Source organism: Phacochoerus africanus, chromosome 10 (genome assembly GCF_016906955.1).
Source record: "Phacochoerus africanus isolate WHEZ1 chromosome 10, ROS_Pafr_v1, whole genome shotgun sequence".
NCBI lineage: Eukaryota > Metazoa > Chordata > Mammalia > Artiodactyla > Suidae > Phacochoerus > Phacochoerus africanus.
The window spans coordinates 60479725-60501452 of NC_062553.1; the positions used below are offsets into that span (position 1 = coordinate 60479725).

At 33.3% G+C, this 21728-nt stretch overlaps 1 protein-coding gene across 3 annotated transcripts in view; it reads left to right on the forward strand.

The window, feature by feature from the left end:
- The window catches only part of ADGRL3 (adhesion G protein-coupled receptor L3), a 512757-nt gene that overhangs the window by 464469 nt on the left and 26560 nt on the right, over nucleotides 1-21728 (forward strand). For all 3 annotated transcript variants that reach the window (XM_047798807.1, XM_047798808.1, XM_047798809.1), the window contains 3 exons: nucleotides 6201-6369; nucleotides 14327-14452; nucleotides 21351-21447. In XM_047798807.1, the coding sequence (XP_047654763.1) occupies nucleotides 6201-6369; nucleotides 14327-14452; nucleotides 21351-21447 (392 nt within the window). The remainder of the gene's footprint in view (nucleotides 1-6200; nucleotides 6370-14326; nucleotides 14453-21350; nucleotides 21448-21728) is intronic.

Sequence of the window (21728 nt, forward strand, 5' to 3'; positions counted from 1 at the left end):
AATTCTGCCTAAGCCATTCATTTTCCTTTTAACTGTTGTGATGTAACCAATGACCAGATCTTTTAGCTTGGGGATTAAATTAGCAAATATGTCTCTGATCACTTCATCTTCCTTCACACTAAACCTTACCCATTCCACTCTTTGAAAAAATTTCTACACTATCTAATATAATAAAAGGGAAAGCTTTAAACTTTTAAAGAATTAATCTTTATATCTTGAATTTTAGATAATATTTCCTTCAAAAATTTTTTTTCAGAAAACAGCATTCTATTTGAACTGTTAAAGTCAGAGAAAGAATATCCTATAACTAACTTGATTAATTTGTACTGTTTCTGTCCATTTATTCTCTGCCTATACTGATGCTCTGTATTATGAGTCTTTATATCATAGCATTAATTTATAAGTCAATGTTTGATTAAGAAATCTATCTTCCCGAATATGTATTTTGAGATAAGCTTCTTTGAGGCTAGATTTTAATCACCCTTTTGTGTGCTTTAGAATTGTTATAGAATATATAAACATATATGTAATTATCATTAATCTATACAGAGGCCCCTGAAAATTCTGATCTTTATTGTAATGATCATTTTCAAAGATAATTTTGGCATTAATATTTAAAATTTTCAATTTTGGATAGAGGAGTAAAATGATTAAATGTATGACAAAAATATATTTGCTAAAGAAAGGAGCCTTTTTTTTTTTTCTTATTTGTGCCTTGAAAATTGTTTGTACAATATATATGACTTCATTTTCAATGTCACCACTTGTAAATTGTAAGATAACCTGTAAGTTACTATTAACATCTGCCAAGAACATCTTAAGCCTTTGTGTCCATATTTTCATAAAACCTTAAAATAACTGCAGTAAAATTATTTCAGTTGTACCTCCTGGAATGAGGTTTTTGTTTTTTTTTATTGGACTTTAATTGGTAAATCAGAATGAAAATTATCTAGCTTTAGAAACTAGATCTGTAGATGTTTTATAGAGATAAAAAAATGAATCAATAGCATATAGCTTTGCCACTGTACATGATGGCAACATTATCATTAATTTAATTTAGATTTGATGGAGAGACATTCTAAGACTAGATTCTCTAGGCCAATAGAGTATCTGACAAAATGATGAAAGGCGCTGACATATTATAGATAATCTTTAGTGATCTTTAGATTATGAACCATTGTATATAATTCATGTCATTCTGGAGGTAAAAGTAACGAAAAGTTCTTTGTCATTATCATGAATTTCTATATTGAATTTGAAGGGAGTTCTTATAGCTAAAATATACAAATTAAATGTTTTAGTAATTATTGCACAGGCTAAGCCATGGTAAAAAAAAAAAAAAAATTACTCTAAAATACAGTGGCTCCACATCAATAAACAGCTTTCATTTCTGGGTCTGAGGCTCTGCTGTCACTCTCTTAAAGCAAAAGAGAAGGAAAACATGGTAAAGGGAAGCCAAATTCCAATCCTTTAATTGGCAAAACCCAGCAATGTCACAGTTCACGTCCTGTCACGTTTCAGTGGACACTACTTAAACACATGGCTACAGCTAATTCTAAGTAAAGCTGGAATTGTGACCATTGTTACTGAGTAGAGCAAGTGGCTGATCCCCACAATTGCCACCTGAAACTTCTGAGTTGCACCCTGATACCTCTCTTTTTGGGTATTTCTCATTAAAAGCAATTATCTTACTCTATCAGTTGTAGTTCAAGTTTTGTATTTTATTTTTCAAACTTCTAGATACAATTTTGTAGAGCATTTTTGCATGTATTCCTACATGCTAACCTCTGTAATTTCCTTTACCTGACATAGTATTATACAAATTAGAGTCATTCCAATCATGCATTTGGCATCACAGGTGGAATATGCTGATGCAATGGGAATGCATATACTGGAATAGATATGTTATTATGTTCTATAACTTTTCAATGCTAATATAATTTTTAAGCACAGGATTTTCTTCCTAGGCACAGTTTACAGCTGTTAAATATGGTTAATTCTTAGAAATTCTTCCTCTTTATCTCTTCACATATCCATGACATTATTCAAATATCTCTTGGGATTCCATTTCCTGGCTTAGAACTCTCTGGCTATCCTAGTCCAGCACCATCCAATTGACCGTTCTGTGAAGAAAGAAATGTTCTAGACCTGTACTGTCCCGTATGGCAGCTACTGAAGCTTTTGAGTATCTGTCATGTAACTATTGTGATGAAGGAACTGAATTTTATATTTTATTTCATTTTAATGAATTTAAATTTAAATAAACCCATGTGGCCAGTAGTTTCCATATTAGATAGCACTGTTAGCTACTCCTTGCTCCATCTACAAACTTATTTCCATCACATCTATTTTATAGTGTAATATTACTCTTGGAACATCCTCAAATGAATTTCTGTTCAGTATTTATAATTTGGCATTTTATTCTTTGGGTGAGAAATTCTGTATTTTCAGTGTTAAAATAGTCTAACAATAACTATGTAATAGGTATGGAACACAATATATCAGGCAGTGCTCCGAGCACTCAGTATACAGTTTTCATTTTATTATCACAAGAAACTTACATTGTAATTATCACCATTTTAAAGATGTACAAACTGACACAACCACAGGCTAATTAATTTTTGCCTAAGATCAAATAGCTAGTAAGTGACAAAGCTAGCATGTAAACCTCAAGCAAACTAGCTTCGAATCAGGGCTTTCTTTCTCCTCTGTACCCTTTCATTACCCCCGGAGAGTGAGGTTTTTAAACAAAAGGTCTCTTTGTTCAAAATGCATCACAGTTGGGGCCTTTCTAAGAGCGTTCTTGCATGTGCATATTATTAGAAACTATTGCCTCTGGCAAGAGGTAAGAGAAAAAGAGGACACAGTTTTATCTTTCTGTCCTATCACAATTCACTGAGCAGCAACTATGTAAAAAATCCATGATCCAAAACATCCCCTAACTTATCTTTACTAATGTGGCATGGGGAGTATTGTATGAGAATGACATTAAATAAATTAGTAAATATAAGTGATAATTGAACAGGTGCTGTTTGCTCCTATTACTACAAAAGATTATTCAAAAGATTTTTTTTTTCTCAGTGTACTACCAGAAAGAATTTTCAAGTAGTCAGGTTTATTATTTTCAAAAGGCTATAATGTTCAGATTTAACTCAGGTCAATCATCTGTGAGTTAAATTACTTAGAAGTGTACTGTCCATAATTAAGTAATCTTACCTACTAATATTATAGAATAAGGAGACCTTTAGGTGACATGAAATCTGTCATTTTAAGTATGCCCCCAAGCCTTTTCCAGATTGCTCATAAGATTTCTCATTCTCTAGAGAAATGTGATCTCTTAGAAATAAATGTCTCTGTCAAGTCACAGGTAATATGAGCACATGATGAAAAAATGGAATTTTTTAGTCTCATAAGGGATATTGCAGTATTGTAAAATTGATTTTATTCCTTGTTATTTAAGTTCTCATAGTCATTTTAGGATTGACTTTCTAGATATAAAAGGAAGGTTATGATGCTTTTTAGGGAGGTGGGGGACAGAGGCCTTTGGGGACCAAGAGTATTTTTCATATGAAATTCTTTGTCATAAAATGCTAATGTTGGTGTTCTTGTCTTTATGTCTATGCATTCTTTAGCTATGAGGATAACAGACCCTTCATCAAGTAAGAATGACCTGAATGGCTGATAAATTCCATTTATCAGTGTGGTCCCATGAACCAGCTGTCAGATCAGTACTGAAAAATCATTAGAGCTTCTGTCATTCACATTGAGGCAGAAGAGCAAACTGTGCAGGAAAATAATCAGACCTCTAACTTCTATGCAGAGTAATATGCTGCAGGTGTATTGCCACAAAAATTCTGCTTCACCTCTTTTAATTGGATATCACCTGAATTCAGTGCCACAGTAATAGCAACTTTATGTGGTACAGACTTGTTTTGCTTTTAATAGCTTTCTCCTTTCATTGTGATGTGTTCCTCTGTGCTGCATATGCCCTCATTTCTGTTGTTTGTTTGGACATCATTCATCAAAAATTATTTTATGATTTAGTGTTGTATCTTCAAATGATCTTATGGGTGTGAAACTACCCAGGTGCAATTGACATTAATGAATTTTTTTTGGTAAATATCCAAAAAGGGGGAAAAATACCTCCGTCAAAAATTAAATTTTACATATGCAAAATCATCTCTTTCAAGCTTGACATGTTAGTTGATTATTGATCTAATTGCTTATGAACATATCTTTTAAATTTCTGAAACAAAGCTGCAAGTCTGTACTAATGTAATAAGAATAAGCACAGATGTTAATATTTCCCTTTAAACATTTAAAAAGTACGTGTCCTGCAACAATAAACTCTAGATTGGCAACGTCTAGGTGATCTTGCTATAGACTTTCAGTTTGTTCTTCTGGTGAAGAGTCCTTTGTTTTCATTTATCCAATACCATTTCACTTCTTCATGCTCTCGCTTATTTATTTTTCTTTAGAAATTGGGCTCATCACTGTTTTATATCATTAACACTTGGGCCCATCATGTGTTTTCTAGTGGATAATAGCTGACTTGTGTATTTTATCCTATCACTTCAGTTCTAAATCTGAGTAGCAATTTTGCCTTGATTTAATAATGGCAATTCTTCCCATTTTTCCTTTTTCCAATATCTGTAAGAAGCTGAGAGCTTTACTTTGAAAGTTCTCATGTTTCAGAATCTGCTTGTAGACTAAAATATTAACATCTAAGATGTTTTCTAATTCATATAAGCAAACATGACACATACAATGACAGACTTTCTTTAGGGATTCTTTATTCTCCAATAGCAATGTTTTAAATAAAGCACATTAAATTTAATGGACATTTACATCTAAAATATAGTGGCTGATGGTTGTAGAAAGAAAATGGTAACGATTTGAGTTTAATTTTCATAAGACTTCGATAATATTTGACTACTTTGGGACATGTTTTTCTTAAGATATAGTTCTCTCTGAAAGAATTTATTAAACCCAGCTTTAGAGTATAGTAAACAAGTGTGATTTTTTCCCCCTTACTTTTGCAAAGTTTTAATCCCCATAAACATTTATTCCTTAGACAGTGTAAATAGAAGATAATAGTCTGCTGAAAAGAAATACTAGTTTACCCTGTTCATGGAAGGTGTACTGAGAAAAGAAAGGGTGTGTTCATAGGAGTATAGAGATCTGGACCGGCTTGTTCCTATTCCATATACTTAGGAGTTGAGAAGATTCCATTTTCAATTATTGAATTCCCATCTATTGGAAAGCTCATTGAATGTTGATAGTAAATACATAACACATAACCACAAATATATGGACTTTTGTCACTCATTTATTACTACTGTGAATGGCAGCTTGGAGGAAACTAAGGGGATGGAGTGAGTGAGAATTCGTCTTCCATTCTGGACTACTTCGTTCATACCTCCCCATCCCATTCTCAGCTTCATTTCCTCCCTTGAGTTTACAGACACACCAAAGACAGGAAGATGCCCTGAGCCTTTAGGCTTCTTTTCAACAAAGCTGCCAATGACCTGATTTCCAAAGTCTAGTCCAGTGTATCCCAGAAGACAGCAAACCAAGAGGTTGAAAGAGTAGATGGTGATCTAGAGGAGAACTGTTTTTTCCTAGCTACTTTATCTCACATTTTTTCTGCTTAACTACGGAAGCAGACAGATAGAACTTTTAAAATGTATATATATGTGTTCCATATACTGGTTCCTTCTGTTTTTATCAGTAAACACTACATTTTTATGGAAAAAGAGGAAATTTGGAAAAATGGGGCAAAAGAGTATCAGATGAAGCACTAATGGAAAGAGTCCAATCCAACAAATGTTATCATACCAATGAGACCAGTGGAGACTAACACAGCCTTATAAACTTTCTCCCTTGCCATTCACCATAATTACATCTCCATATCATTTGCATATGTGCTGCAAATACATGAATAATTTAATAGTACAAATCTGCTTTTGCTTAAATGAATTGTTGTGTTCATAACATTTTCATTCATGTGTATATCCTCAAGCTTGAAAACTTGTAAGTTCCCATAAAATCTAAAGTACTTGTACCACCTGTCTTACATTTTCTGTCAATAAAACTTACTGTAACATTTTTTTTCCAGTGTCAGTATTGTTGATATAATATGACTGTGGCAATTAAGGGCAAATGATTTAATAAGCCTTGATTTTCTCTTCTCTCTGCAGGTCATGGGTTATAGGTGCAATAGCTCTTCTCTGCCTATTAGGATTGACCTGGGCCTTTGGACTCATGTATATTAATGAAAGCACAGTCATCATGGCGTATCTCTTCACCATTTTCAATTCTCTACAGGGAATGTTTATATTCATTTTCCACTGTGTCCTACAAAAGAAGGTAAGCTAGACGTCTGTTCAAGTGTAAATGGCATACATTCTGTGATAGCAAAGTACCCATAACATACATCATTCTTGATATTTTTGCCTGTAAGACATGTGTATTGCTTCATTTGCTTCATTTTTATAATAGTAAAGACAAAACAGACATAAAATGCAAGCATAAATCATCAAAATATTTTGATTTGGACAATGTATAAAAATTATATTCTTCTAGATTTGACCTTATAGACTTTGATATTTTTATTGGTAGGCATATGGAATTTGTATACTAGGGAGTAGCTTTTCTAACATGTTATGGAGGCATGGAATATATGTATGTAGGTATATACATATATGGTGTGGCATAGGAAATTTTTTTCCTGTTTTTTTAAAAACTAGTTTGTATATACTAGAAAATATAAATGTCTAAATATTTTGTCATTCTTTTAATTCTTACTCTTTAATAATAATAATTCTTTAATTATTAGTCTTTTAATGAATAGTGGAATATTTACTAAAAGTTTCTGTACTTTTCTTTAAAAGCATCTTTTATAAAAATCTATGTTTTGATGATTAGAATGCAGTGTTTAATTTTTATATTGGTCTGTTGTGATTTTTCACATTCTACAGGAACCTAAAATATTCATTTTCAAAGTAAATTTTAGCAACTAGACACTTATATTGCTTTTTTTTGAGTCTCAAGATTGATTTTTTCATCTTACACTTTTTAATTCTATTAAAAATATGGTCTTTGTAGTTCTGATCAGATAGACTCCTGAGCCAAGTCTAGGCCTCAATCCTGGTTCCTCTACTTAAAGGCTTATGTGAATTTGGGCCATTTAATTAACCTTTATATGCCCCAGTTTCCTCGTGTGTAAAATGGAGGTAATAAAAATAATTATGAGATATTAAGAAATGGCTCTGAAAATGAAATGACAAAATAGATTATTTTTCTAAAAAATAATAAGATCTTTTATTCTTTGGAAAGTAAAATAAAGAGTAAACATATCTATCTCTAAATTTTTGGCTTGAGAGACTAATGGAACCAAAAATAAAAGTTGAGAATGGTGTCCACTTGTCAAGTTAAATCCAGTTTTACTCTGTTTCAGTTTTATGTGGTGGTAGGTATTAAAAATGTGTTGACATGATCTTAAATACAGGCTAGAATAATAGTGATGACTCAGGCCCTGAGTGTGGGTTACAGAAAAGAAAAGAGATTATGATGTTAGAATGGATGGATTATAATCTAATGGATTAAAATTAGTTTAGAAAAGAGGTATGTTGGAATGGATGAATCTTCCCAAATAATGTGTACACACACCCCAAATACTAGCCACTTAACTCAGCAAATATTTATTTTTTTACTCATGGCCCAATTGATGGAGGTACCTCACGGGGGACACAGCCCAAGGAAGGCTCAACTAGCCTCACTGTTAAATTTTCATAGTCACCTGGGCTGTTGACATCCAGCTGTCTGAGAAAGGATCTTGTGTAAAAGGTCTGGAAGTGGTTCCCATCCCCCCTACTCATCTTTCATCAGGGAGGACACAACCAGTGGTACCACTGAGGCTGCAGGGGAAACAGAGTATACTATTTTTATCCCAGGAAGATGAGGAATTGGATATTACCAACAGCCAGAAGTCTACTACACTCTATGAGTGGAAAGAGCAGGAGACATGGGAGTGATGAGTAAGAATGGAAATGGAAGGAAACAGCTGTCTGAGGAGAAGAATGAAAAGAAATACACTGAATTAAAGATAGGGGGAAAGGTCCAGAATTAGATAGTGGTCAGTATTGTAAAACACTTCAGAGAAGTCAGAGACTAAACACATGGAAAGATTTTTGATCTTGGTAGAAGAAAGCCATAACTGATTGTCAAGAGAAATAGGTGGAAAGATGGGAGGAAAATCAGGAGATTAGGGAAAAAGGTAGCTTTTGTCTATGTAAAAAGGGAATATTGGGCCATCATAGTTATACTAATGTCTTCAAATATAGTGAACCAGATTGATCAGTTATTTTATATATTACCTAGAAATTGGACTAAAAAAATTTTAAATTTTAATGTGAATATTGAAATTTTCTACAGAACAAAAAGATTTTTTTTTTTGCTTTATGCATGGATTGTTTTGATTGGGATTACTTTGACTGGGATTATCTATTTTTCCCAAGAGTTTTCACAATTATTATTTTTATTTTCTTACAAATATACATCATTGTATTTGATATCCAGGTAGAGAAACTGAACCTCAGGATCCAAAGACAAGTCTAGAGTTTTTGGGATATTGAACATATTGAACTGAAAGAGAAATTTTTTAAATATATGTCATCAAGCTCGATTTTGTGATTCATTAGAATAGAGTTCAACAAACTATAGCTTGAGGGCCACATTTGTCCAGCTGCCTTTAATTTTTATAGTCACTCAGCCAAGGATGGTTTTTACATTTTTAAATGGACATATTTAAAATTTTAAATAAGTCATACACATTATCTTTGGTTTTGCCTCTTGGTTCACAAAACTGGAAAAAGTGACTACCTAGCCCTTCATAAAGATAAGCACTAGGCCCTGATTTAGAAGCTTACTTTTGTGATTAATAACTGGTAATAAGCATATTATACTTCATCCATTCTGTGTTTTGACTCTTTAATTTTGGTGGCATTTTTCTTGAGTGTCAAAAACTTGGCCCAACATCAGAGAATATAGAAGACATGAAATTATCATTCACTTTTCCTTTTTTCTCCAAAAAAAAAAAAAAAAGAGCGATAACTTCCTTTAAAATTACGGAAGTGGTCTTAGGAGATTTTTCTTTTACTCTTTTTTTTTCTTTTAAATTGAGTATAACTGAGATGTAACAGTGTATAAGTTTAAGTGTATTGATTAGATTCACATATATTGTTCAGGGATTAACAATCCTAGTGTTAGAAACTTTCAAGGATAGGATAAAGTATTGTTAACTAAAATCATCATTATATATATTAGATCCCTACTTACTCATCTTATGACCAGAAGTTTGTACCCTTTGATCAACATCTCCCTGTTTCCCCCACCCTTCAGCCTCTAGTAACCTCCAATTTAATCTGTTTCTATGAGTTTGGCTTTTTTAGATTTCCCATATAAATGATACCATACAGCATTCATCTTTCTCTGACTTATTTCACTGAGCATAATGCTCTCAAGGTCCATCCAGTGTTGTTGCAAATGGCAGAATTTCCTTCTTTCTTGTGGCTGAATAATATTCCATTATATACCATTGAGCCAGGACAGAAACTCCGATGATAACTATTCTAATAGATGTGAAATGATATCTTGTTATTTTGATTTGCGCTTTTCTAATTAGCTATATTGAGCATCTTTTCATGTTAGCCATTTGTATGTCTTAGAAAAAAAAGTCTAGGAGTTCCCATCGTGGTGCAGTAGTTAACGAATCCGACTAGGAACCGTAAGGTTGAGGGTTTGATCCCTGCCCTTGCTCAGTGGGTTAAGGATCTGGCGTTGCCTTGAGCTGTGGTGTAGGTTGCAGACACAGCTCGGATCTCACGTTGCTATGGCTGTGGCGTAGGCCTGTGGCTATAGCTCCGATCTGACCCCTAGCCTGGGAACCTCCATATGCCGCGGGAGAGGCTCAAGAAAACACAAAAAGATTAAAAAAAAAAAAGTCTATTAATTTCTTTTGTACATTTTTAAATTGGATTTGTTGCTTTTTTTTTTTTTTGGTTTTGAGTTGTGTGAGTTCTTTGTATATTCTTGCTGTTAGCTCCTTAACAGATAAATAATTTGCATATACTTTCATTTTGTAGATTTCCATTTAATTCTGTCGTTTCTTTTGCTATGCACAAGCTTTTTAGTTTGATGTAGTACAACGTTACTTTTGCTTTTGTTGCTTCTGCTTTCAATGTTATATCGAAAAAATTATTGTCAGACCAGTGTCCAGGACCTTTTCCTCTCTGTTCTCTTTTAGGAGTTTTGTGATTTCAGGTCTTAATGTTTTGTCTTCAACTTATTTTTGTTAAATGTTGTGGGTGATACAAGATAGGAGTTCAGTTTCGTTCTTGTGCATGTGTTTATCCAGCTTTCTAACACCATTTATGAAAGAGATTGTCTTTTTCCCATTAAATTTTCATGGCCTCCTTATCGAATTTTAGTTGACTGTATGTGGAATGGTTTATTTCTGGGCCTTTAATCCATTTCATTGTCTATGTGTCTTACTATGCCAATTCTACACTGTTTTGATTACTATAGCTTTGTAGTAGAGCATGAAATCAGGAAACATGATGCTTGCATCTCTGTTCTTGCTCAGAACTGCTTTGGCTATTTGATGTCTTTCATGGTTCTGTACAAATTTTTGGAATTTTTTTCTATATCTGTGAATAATATCATTGGAATGCTTATAAAGATTACATTGAATCTATAGATAGCAGTGGATCTTATGGACATTTTAACAATCCTCTTTTTTATAGGTGATTTTCTTTAAGCCATTGAATTTCAATAATATGCCCATGTTAATGTAGATGTTCCTACATTTGATTATAGAAATATGAAATATTTCATTTTTGAGATAATTTTTTATTGGTTAATTGATTCAGCTCCTTAACAAAAATCACACTTGGAGTTGTCAGTCTTTTTCTGAATGTGTGTTGTGTGATTGAGTCACAAGTATCCCTCCAATGGTGACATTAACGTTGTCATTTTCTTTTCTTGTGTACTCAATTATGTGATACATCTCAGAAAGTTTAATAATTATTTTATTTCTAATCACTCTACAACTATATTCCATTGGTCAAGTGTATTTTCTTTCCCATTTTTATATATTCTAGAACACCCTCTTGTTGAAATAAGATACTCCAACTGACGAGGATAAGATGGAATATCATGTGACATAGTGGATTAGAATATGCAAATGATTAAGCAATCAAATATATTTTATTGTAATCTAAAGAAAAATATCTCATGGACGTCTCCATGTTATTTTGCTTCCTTTTTTTTAAAACACGTTATTTACCATTTCAAATTTAATCATATAAAAATGAAATCCATAATGATTCAGTAAGTAATATTGCTAAATGTGGTACTTGGTATCACGAGATATCTTGATTTACTGGTTGTTTATATAATCAGTTCAGAACAGTTAACTTTTGTTAGTAAATGTGAATAGTCCGTGATGAATTCCTGTGGCGTATACAATATCACAGTATGTCAGTATCAATACCCACTGCCTTTGTAAGTAACAGGAATGGGAGTGGTTCACTTTCTCTCCTCTCTCTTTGTCTCTCTCTCACACTTTCTCTTTGTCTTTCTCTTTATCTCTCAGTCTCTCTTTGCCTCTCTCTTTCTCCCAAAATATTTATTTAGATTTAAATCACTTCATTATGAAATACTTTCTCTTCTAAGAAGGAAAATATCACTTGTTGAGTATATTAGAAAAAAAAAAGGTGATATAGTTGATAATCAAAGTTTAGGTTCTTGGAGATGCTTCATAAATTCAGCACAAATTACTCAACTATAAATGAGAGTATTTACCTTTGGGTGGAGATTATTTTAAGCTTCCTCAAATTTTAATTAAATGTCTGTCCTAATTGTTTCCAGAGACAGAGAAGATAATCAATAGATTACTAATAATTTTAATAATATATTATGCCTTGTGTTGATCTTATATTAATATTATAAATGTGCCATCTTAATAAGAGCTTTCTGATCATAGAGCATCCATAGGATTTGGATTTTTTTCACACAAGGCACATGGCTTAACCTTTTTAGTCTTTCAGTTTAATTTCATTGCTGAACCTTTTCAGTGATCTTATCCATAAAATGTAAATAATGATTATTAATTATTTTCCAGAATCATTTTGAGGGAGGAGCCTACCATAGTTCCTAGGAAATACCAATCAAAAAGTAGAAGCTTCTTCATCTCACTCTCCCAAACTCACACATATCTTGGACACATGCACAAGTCTGGGCATAGACTTATTTTTTTAAAAAAAATAAAAGTATGAATTGGCCCCTAAAGAGTGAATAAAAATAATTATTTATAATTATTGATAAATGTAGCATAAAATAGATGGGTTGGAAAACAGATTAATATAATTTAAATACATTAACATATAATTTTGTATTACTAATCAGAGAATGGCTTCACAGTTTAGTACATCATGCCTCCCTCTTTTGTTCACACTGAATGCCTTTTTTTCTCTTGTCTATCCTTTTCTTTCAACTTCATCCTCTAAACTGACAAATTCCAACCTGTCATTCGAAGCCCTCTTCTCTGAGAAGCCTCTCTGGGTCTTCCCACCTCCTTCCAGTAGGTGCTGGTCTTCCAAGCTTTGAGTCACCTGACTATCTCATTGTTCCTATCACATAATAAACACTCAATGGATATGAGTTTCTTCAGCCAAATCCAAATATAGTTAATCTCTGACTGCTGTGTCTTTGAAGAATGAACTTCATTCTTTTTTTTTTTTTTTTTTGTCTTTTTGCTATTTCTTGGGCCGCTCCTGCGGCTTATGGAGGTTCCAAGGCTAGGGGTCTAATCGGAGCTGCAGCCACCAGCCTACGCCAGAGCTACAGCGACGTGGGATCCGAGCCGTGTCTGCAACCTACACCGCAGCTCACGGCAACGCCAGATCATTAACCCACTGAGCAAGGGCAGGGACTGAACCCGCAACTTCATGGTTCCTGGTCGGATTCCTTAACCACTGCGCCACGACGGGAACTCCTGAACTTCATTCTTAGTTCATTAAGATACAATGTTTATAATTTTGATGTTATCATTCACACTTTTTCTTTACCTTTAATTCTAAATAGCACTTCTCAAAAAAGCATACTTAATAACTTTGTTTGAAATAACATTGTGTTGTCACAAATTCTGGACCCTATGAACTCATGTGAAATCATAAAGTCCTAGGAATAACAATGTATATGTGAATGTTAAGCCGGTAAATTGTCCTACAATGTGTTTTTAGTTGATGAACTAATGGTGGGCAATTATTTTTCTTGATTGTTCTATTTATTTTTGTATGTCTTATTTGATTAAATTGGAAGTTATATAATTTTTTAAACATGATCAAATTTTCCCCAAAATTGTTGCTGTATTTTCCTTTTTGAAAATATCAGCTAAAATTTTTTATCTCCTTTTATCCTATGATTTTTATACTATAATCAGGATTAAGAATTTAATTACAGAAGTTCCCATTGTGGCTTGTGGAAACAAATCCAACTAGTATCCATGAGGACTCAGGTTTCATTCCTGGCCTCACTCAATGGGTTAAGGATCCTCTGTTGCCGTGAGTTGTGGTGTAGGTCTCAGAGGCGGCTCAGACCCCGCGTTGCTGTGGCTGTGGTGTAGGCCGACAGCTGTAGCTCTGATTTGACTCCTAGCCTGGGAACCTTTATATGCCACCGGTGTGGCCCTAAAAGACAAAAAAAAATTTTTTGGAATTTTATATTCTTAAAGTTGAAAATTTGATCTCTTTTAAGAGAAATAAACTTCAAAGAAATATACATTTTAAAAATATGCTTAGCCCAACACTCTTTTTTTATTCTGTCTTTATAATATTCTGTCTCTTCTCTTTCTCCCTCTCCTTTCTCTATCCCGTCTTCTCTCTAACTTCCTCACTAGACCTCTTCCTAAAGAACAGTTATACCAATAAGCTACTTCATATCAAATCTATGAAGCTTAAAAATAATGTCCTGAGGAGTCTTAAGCTTTTGTTTTTTCAACTAAGAGACTGTCTCGTTCTGGTGTGGTTAGACATGTGCATGCTTGCATGTTTTTTAAAAGGCTCCAGTTATGCAAAATTTCAGTCTTAACACTATGAATATTATTTTATATTGTAAAAAATATATAAAGTGTATGCTAAATAGGCTTTCTTGTATCTATAGGGCAAAAAATATTATATTAATTATCTAAAAATAAAACACATATATTTTATGTTTTCTAGAAGAAATTAATTACTTGCTAACAGAAATCAATATTTTTGGCCAGGTACGGAAAGAGTATGGGAAGTGCCTGCGAACGCACTGTTGTAGTGGCAAAAGTACAGAGAGTTCCATTGGCTCAGGGAAAACGTCTGGTTCTCGAACTCCTGGGCGCTACTCCACAGGCTCACAGGTAAACAATATTTATTAATTAAAATGAAATATCTTTTACCTAGATTCTGTTAGGAGTTGCTATCCCTTGTTGATGAGATCTATTCTCTCTCCCAAGAATTTAACACCAAAAAATTGGTTTATTTATTTTTTTTAGTGTGTCTCGAATGAAATTGGTTATGACAGAAGTTTAAGCAAACAAATTCCAAAAAAAATTGAAATTTAGGGTCTAAGTGTGTTTTATGATAATTAATGATTTCAGATTGTTCCTAGTTGAATGAGTAATAGAAGGTGAGGGAAGGATTTGAGCACTTCTGCCAAAATTCTAAGACAGTACTATTACATAATATATATATTAAGAAAGTAATATTGTATATATAATTGAGTTAGTTACTTTTAATTAGTATAATAATTAATAATTATTAGTATAATAATTATAATTAATATAATAATAATTATATGATTGCTAGTTATCATATAGTGAAATATTTACTTATTAATAGGTATGTTTAGTAAAATCAGTTATAGCTCATACCATATCAAATGCTGGTAAGCCAAGGAGCAATTTGGGGCAGTGAAGAATCGACCATAATAACATCATTGATTTAACTGTCCTAAGTGCTACTCCATCAGTCCAGCACTAAATATCATCCCTCACCAAGGAAATTTTAAACTTTTAAGTAACCGTCATCCATTTTTCTCAGATCACAGTGTCAGTCCGAAGACGATTATATAGAAAGTGCAGCAACTCTAGGATGCTAAAATAAGCTAGTCAAATAAAAGGCATATGTGGGTCCTGCCTGAATGAGTTTGGGTTCTGACTAGCAGACTGATGTTTTTAAGATTGCACAGTTAGGTGGGAAGAACAATTATTTTTTTCCAGTGTTGTTAATTGAAATTTTCTAAGGAAGACTTGAATTTAAATTCCTAAAAAAAATTATAAATCAATAACTTAGATTTTTTATTCTTTTAGCTCAAAGTATAATCTATTTTTAAAAGTTTGGTAATTTTATACATAAAATAAAAGATCATTTCATTTGTTCTATGATTCATTCCTAATTGGCTTTTAAATTAATTTTCAAATCTAATATATCTTATTCTCTCAAACACACTCACTGTCAGACTGGACAGCTATACACACCTAACTAGCACTTGAAAAACTCTTACAAATCAAAGACAGTGAACAAAGTTGCAGAAACACTTTCCTCACACTAAAGGAGTTCTCTTTTATCTTACAAATAAAATAAAACCACATTTCTAATAGCAATCTAATATTTTCAACTAAAAATTTTAAAATTACCATATAACTGTCCATCCTATCAGACCCTCTTAACACTTCAGTTAACAACCACAAATTATCATAATGATCATCAAACTTATTCCTACATATAATGTGCAATTATTAATAATTTGAATTTATTTTACTATTTCTATGCCTGAGTAATAGAGGTTGCAAAGTTGTAAATTAGGAGGAACAAATGTAACAAGTTGGGCAGACTAAGATTTCTGAGTTTTGGACTACTAAATTTGCCAGTTAGGAATCTGAACTTTCACTTAAGGGTGGGGACACACCTGGATTAAGCTTCCAGCATGACCTCCTGGTAATCCATTCCTTTATTTTTGACCTGATAATCCTTGCCTCTCTTTTTGTGACAGTCTTTTCCACAATTTTCAGATTGAAATTGCTGTTTGTCATTTAACTCTATTTGTTTCTGCATAACTTTCATAAAGTCAAGCTCTTCAACTATTATTGCATAGTCATTTTATTGACATATGCCCTTATAATATTTGGGAGTTTCATTTATTATGTTAAAACAGAGTTTTGCAATGTATAGCATTACTTCTAAGCTACAAGATAGGGCAATAAGCTTAATAAAATAACCGTAAACTTGGTGGGTTGGTAGACCTTGCTTTAAATTTTAGCCTTGCCATGTACAAGCTGTAACACAAAACAAGTTATTAAATTTCACTGACCCAGAATTCCCATTTTGGCTCAGCAGGTTAAGAACCTGACTAGTATCTATGAGGATGAGGGCTCGATCCCTGGCCTTGTTCAGTGAATTAAATGTCCTGGTGCCACAGACTGGGCTCTGGTATTGCTGTGGCTGTGGTGTAGGCCTGCAGCTGCAGCTCTGATTTAACCCCTAGCAAGGAAACTTCCATATGCAGAAAGTGCAACCCTAAAAAAAAAAGGACAAAAAAAAAATTCCGTTGATCCTCAGTTGTTTCATATGTAAAGTGGTGGTAATAATACTGATTTCTTATGTTGTTAGAAAGATTGAGCTAATATATACAAAACACAACAAACTGTACATGCTCAGTAAATTGGAGTGGCTACCACTTAACTATCGTGTCATTATTACAGGATATAATTTCAGATATGTATTTTAAGCTGTGCCATTTTTTCACTTTTATAGTTATAGAACCACGATTGTAATATTGGGCGAAAATCTTACATTGTTTTCTTATACTTAATATAATACTAACTCTGATTAACTATGCAATAAAACCCTGCATAAAGTGATAGTTACTTAAATCCAGTCTGTTTAGGTAAAAGTAATAAATATTTCCTATTAACTGTGAACTTCCATGAGCAAAGTCTAAAACACTCACTGATATTAAGGTAAAATTCCAGGTGTATAGATGCCTTTTTCATATTAGAGAACTTTTAAAATAACAATTCTTATATTTTTGTTGTTGTTGTTGCAAAATATTGAGTTACATAATGCCTAGCAGTCCTCTAAGCTATGGTGACAAACTGGTTAAAAGACAAATAACTTTCATTCTAGTTGTAAAAGGCAGGCAATTCATCAATAAACAAATAAACCGACAGGGAGGATCAGATTATGAGAGCTGGTAAAGAACCCAGTATGGTGATATGACACAGAAAGTCCAGGTGGTTCGTGGTTTAAGGGCTAGACAAAGGCTCCTTGGGCAGATGACAGGCAGAGCACATTCAGGGAAAGAAAATTACAGGTGAGAGAACATCCGATACAAACCACTACGATGGGCGAGAGCTTGGAGATTTGGGAGTAGGAAGAATGTCATTAGCCAAAGTGGTAAAAGAGTGAATTGGAGATGAAGTCAAAGAGGCTTGAGTCAGATCCTGAGGTATGTGTAAGAGTATAGAAGTTTAGATTTTATTTTGATTACTTTAGAAAGCCAATGGGATCATTTAGAAAAGGAAGTGACAGGAAATCATCCATATGTACTAAAGATCATGTGGCTACTATGTAGGCGATGGAGGGGTGTGACTGGCAAGACTGAGAAGTAAAAATCCTCTCCACCTGTTGATCCCCATACCTCTTCCTAGTACTCATCACTTATAAAAGGTTGGCAATACCCATCATCACACAAACATGTATTCACAGAGATGTACATAGGATTGGGGTGTGTGTGTGTGTGTGTGTGTGTGTGTGTGTGTGTGTGTGTGTGTGTGTGTGTATTTATAAAAACTGTGGACTGGAGTTCCTGTTGTGGCACAGCGGAAACCAATCTGACTAGTGACTGTGAGGATGTGGGTTCAATCCCTGGCCTCTATTAGCGGGTTAAGGATCTGGCATTGCCATGAGCTGTGGTGTAGGTCATAGATAAAGCCTGGATCCTGTATTGCTGTGGCTCTGGTATAGGACAGCAGCTGTAGCTCTGATTTGACCCCTAGCCTGGGAACCTCCATATGCCACAGGTGCAGCCCTGAAAAGCAAAAAAAAAAAAAAAAAAAAACCTTGGACTGAAGTAATTTCCTTTCCACTTTGATTTTGCATTAATTGTTCGATTATTTATCTTTTATTTTCCTTATTGATTTTGTAGATGTATTTACTTTTGTTATAGAATGTTTGAAACATAAAAGAATATATGTTGCATATATTAAATTGAGAGGCATAGTAATAAAATCACCATCCAACTTAGGAAATAGAATATTTTCCACATGTTTTCCCTTCTTGAATCTACTATGCCTCCCTACTATGTTTTCCCTTCTTGAATCTACTATGCCTCCCTACCAGAGACAAGCTCCTAACTTTTGTTCATTTCCTTGATTTATTCTCACAGTTTCTTCATCTCCAGAAAAGATGTTGTTTACTTATTGTAGGTGGTCTTCTGTGACTTGCTTCTTTCACTCTTATGTTCTAAGACTTGTCCTGGTTCATTCCGTGAACATTTAAGAGTTAGCTCTGTGGCCAATACTACATACTTTTCCTCTGCCTGCAATACTCTCTTGTTTTCTCCTTTTCCTCTCCAAACAGCTCACTATGCTATACGTATTCATTATTTGCTGTAGATAGTGAGTTCATCTCCCAGATAAGAAGCCAGATGACTGGACTCAAATATTGATTAGACCACTTATTAGGACTGTGATATTGGATGTGTTAATTAGCCTCTAAACCTCAGTTTTATAATGAACAAGAGTGCCTACTTCAGGGAACTCTTGGGAGGTTTCCAACGAGTCAGTACCTGAAAATTCACAGAGGAAATAACATAGAAATTATGTTATTTCGATTTCATAATTAAAACATTTAAATACTGTATTTATGTATATACAGATAATAATTACCCTGTACAAGGCATTATTTCAGGTGTGTAATACATCAAAGGACAAAAAAAAGGACAAAATTTCTACTTTTCTAGAGCCTTACACCTAATATAGGCATTGGAGATTAAATATAAATGTAAGAAGTATAATATAACATGTCATATTATAGAAGATGGCAATGGCTTAGTGGTGGAAATTGCAGAGTTGGGTGGATGGAATACAATTCTAAATAGAGTAATCAAGCTGGTCTCTTTAAGGAGAGGATATTTGAGTGAAAATTTAAAGAGATGAAAGAATTATCTATACAGATATCAAGGCACGTAACCTTCTAGGCAAAAGAAATAATTGTAGCAAACCTAAGGCAGAAGCACCCTTGGCATGTTAAGGACCAACAAAGAACAGGCGTGGCCAGCCCAGGGAGGGGAGCCTAACAGAAGATGGTAACAGGAGATAATGAGGGCAGCTCAAATGAATGTCACCTAACAACCAACATAAATTCCATCAACTCTCAGTGGAGGTGTAACTTCTTCAGTACAGTGTCCTCAGATTTCCTAGACAAGGATGTATCCTCTTTTTACGTGCACTTAAAAGTTATTTTAATTATGTAGTAAACATTAACAAAAGCGCACAAAATATAGATGTATGGCACTGTGCTTTTTTAACCGTCCTGAAATCAAATATTAGAATACGGAGAGTACCTCGGAAACCCTTTGAACCCTCCTCAAATGTTTACCTCAAAACACAATTACCACTGTAACTTTTAAAGGTAGTTTTTATTTTGCATGTATTTTAATACTTATTTACATGAAATTATCCTGTACACCTCTTTTATGTCTTGCTTCTTGGGCATCTGTGTTGCTGCAAGAGGCTATGTTGCTTTTTTCTTTTCATTGCTGTATATTATTCTATAATTTATTTGTCCTTTGATAGGCAGTGGCAGTTGTTCACAGTTTTCAGCTATAATAAACAATGCTTCTGTGGAGATTTGAGGGCACATTGTACTTCTGCATTTATTTCTGTTAATTTATATTTGATTAATCTGCCACGTACTAGTCTAGCAACTCCATGAAGCAAAGATGTTTGTTTGCCTTTCCCCTTTATATTTTCCAGGTTATTATTTGGCATGAAGTAGAGGGTAATTAATATTTTAAATTAATTAGCTAATAAAGCAAGTGTGAGAGATTTATTCCCAGTATTTCAGTTTAGAGTTTTGAATAGAAACATTTTTCAAATGCAGGATTTACTGAACCAGTTTTCTAATTGTACTTTTATTAGTGTGTTTGTATGTATATGTTTGCTAACCTATATAACAATGTAGAGAACAGTTCCAAGGAACAAACATGTCCCAAGATTCATAAAACCAGTTGTGTAATATTTTAAGATTAGGTACCCATCAAGTAGCTCAAATATGTTTGGAACTTAGGCCATTTGTGAGCTTGGTTTCACCATTAGTATTAGTAATAGTTCTTGTAACTTTTTCATCCTCAGAAAAGCTTCTGAAAATATTGTTTCCTGCTCACAAGATTATTAATACTTTCTTGATCCCTAACTCAATAAAATAGCAGAAAAAAAAACCTCAGAGAAAAATTAACCCCCCCAATGGAAAAATATGTGGTGCTTTCTTGAATTGTAAGATACTTAGGAAATTGAATTTTAGATGTATATAATAATGTAAGAATGTTCAGTTCTCTGTAAAACTTTCTACTGTGAAGAAATGAATAAAGGTAAATTGACTTCCTTTATCTCCTTCAAAAGAAACAAAAAGTCAAGATAGTATGTAACTTGTAAATTACAATGTAGATTACATTGATCTTACTAAATTTATGGAAAATGCTGTTTAGTAGCATTTTAATAATACTCCATGGTTTTTTGTTGCCAAACTATTTCTTCTTGCAAGATTCTGAAATCTTAAGTATACATTTTGTTAATAAAACTTGCAATTTAATGCATATTTAACTATCCCGTTCCCACAAAAGTTACAATGAAAATTTGTCTTACCCTAGAAATCAAGTTATTAAATTCTGTCTAGAGTACACTTCTGTATATCTGCATGTTTAAATTGATATTGTGCATTCAATTTATTCCTTTTAAATAGTTATAATTATTTCTAGTATGGGCAATTTTTTTTTTAAATTTCTTTATATATATATTCTCTACTGTACAGCATGGTATAGCAATTAAGAATACACTTAATAAGAACCAATTATTGTCATTAATTTAGTTTTTGATGTTTCCATGCTACTGTACTACAAGCATGTAAAAGTTGTATATTTGCCATATGCCAGAAATATAGATCTCATATAACTATAACAAAAACAAAAAAGAGTGATTTGTGTGAAAATTCATTGCATAGTGAGTTCATGTCTTTTTTTCCTTTTCCCTCTTCCAGAGCCGAATTCGTAGAATGTGGAATGACACGGTCCGAAAGCAGTCAGAGTCTTCCTTCATTACTGGAGATATAAACAGTTCAGCATCACTCAACAGAGGTAATTAGAAATGTTATTTATATTTACTCTTTTTGTGGTTACCTGAAGAAGTTCTTAAATGCATTGCTTTATCTGCAGCTTTTGGATCTTGTTCCATATGATAGGAATATTGCAAGGCTATAAAGCCTGGCTGAGTGTAGCAGTGTGTTCCATTATTCATAAGCCTTTTTTTTTTAATGCTAAATTTTCAGGAAATCTTTTTCAAAAGGAAGTTAAAAAACAAGAAACTTCTTTTCTCTCGTCATCTGCCACTGCTATAAACTGGTGAGCTGTCAGGCCTC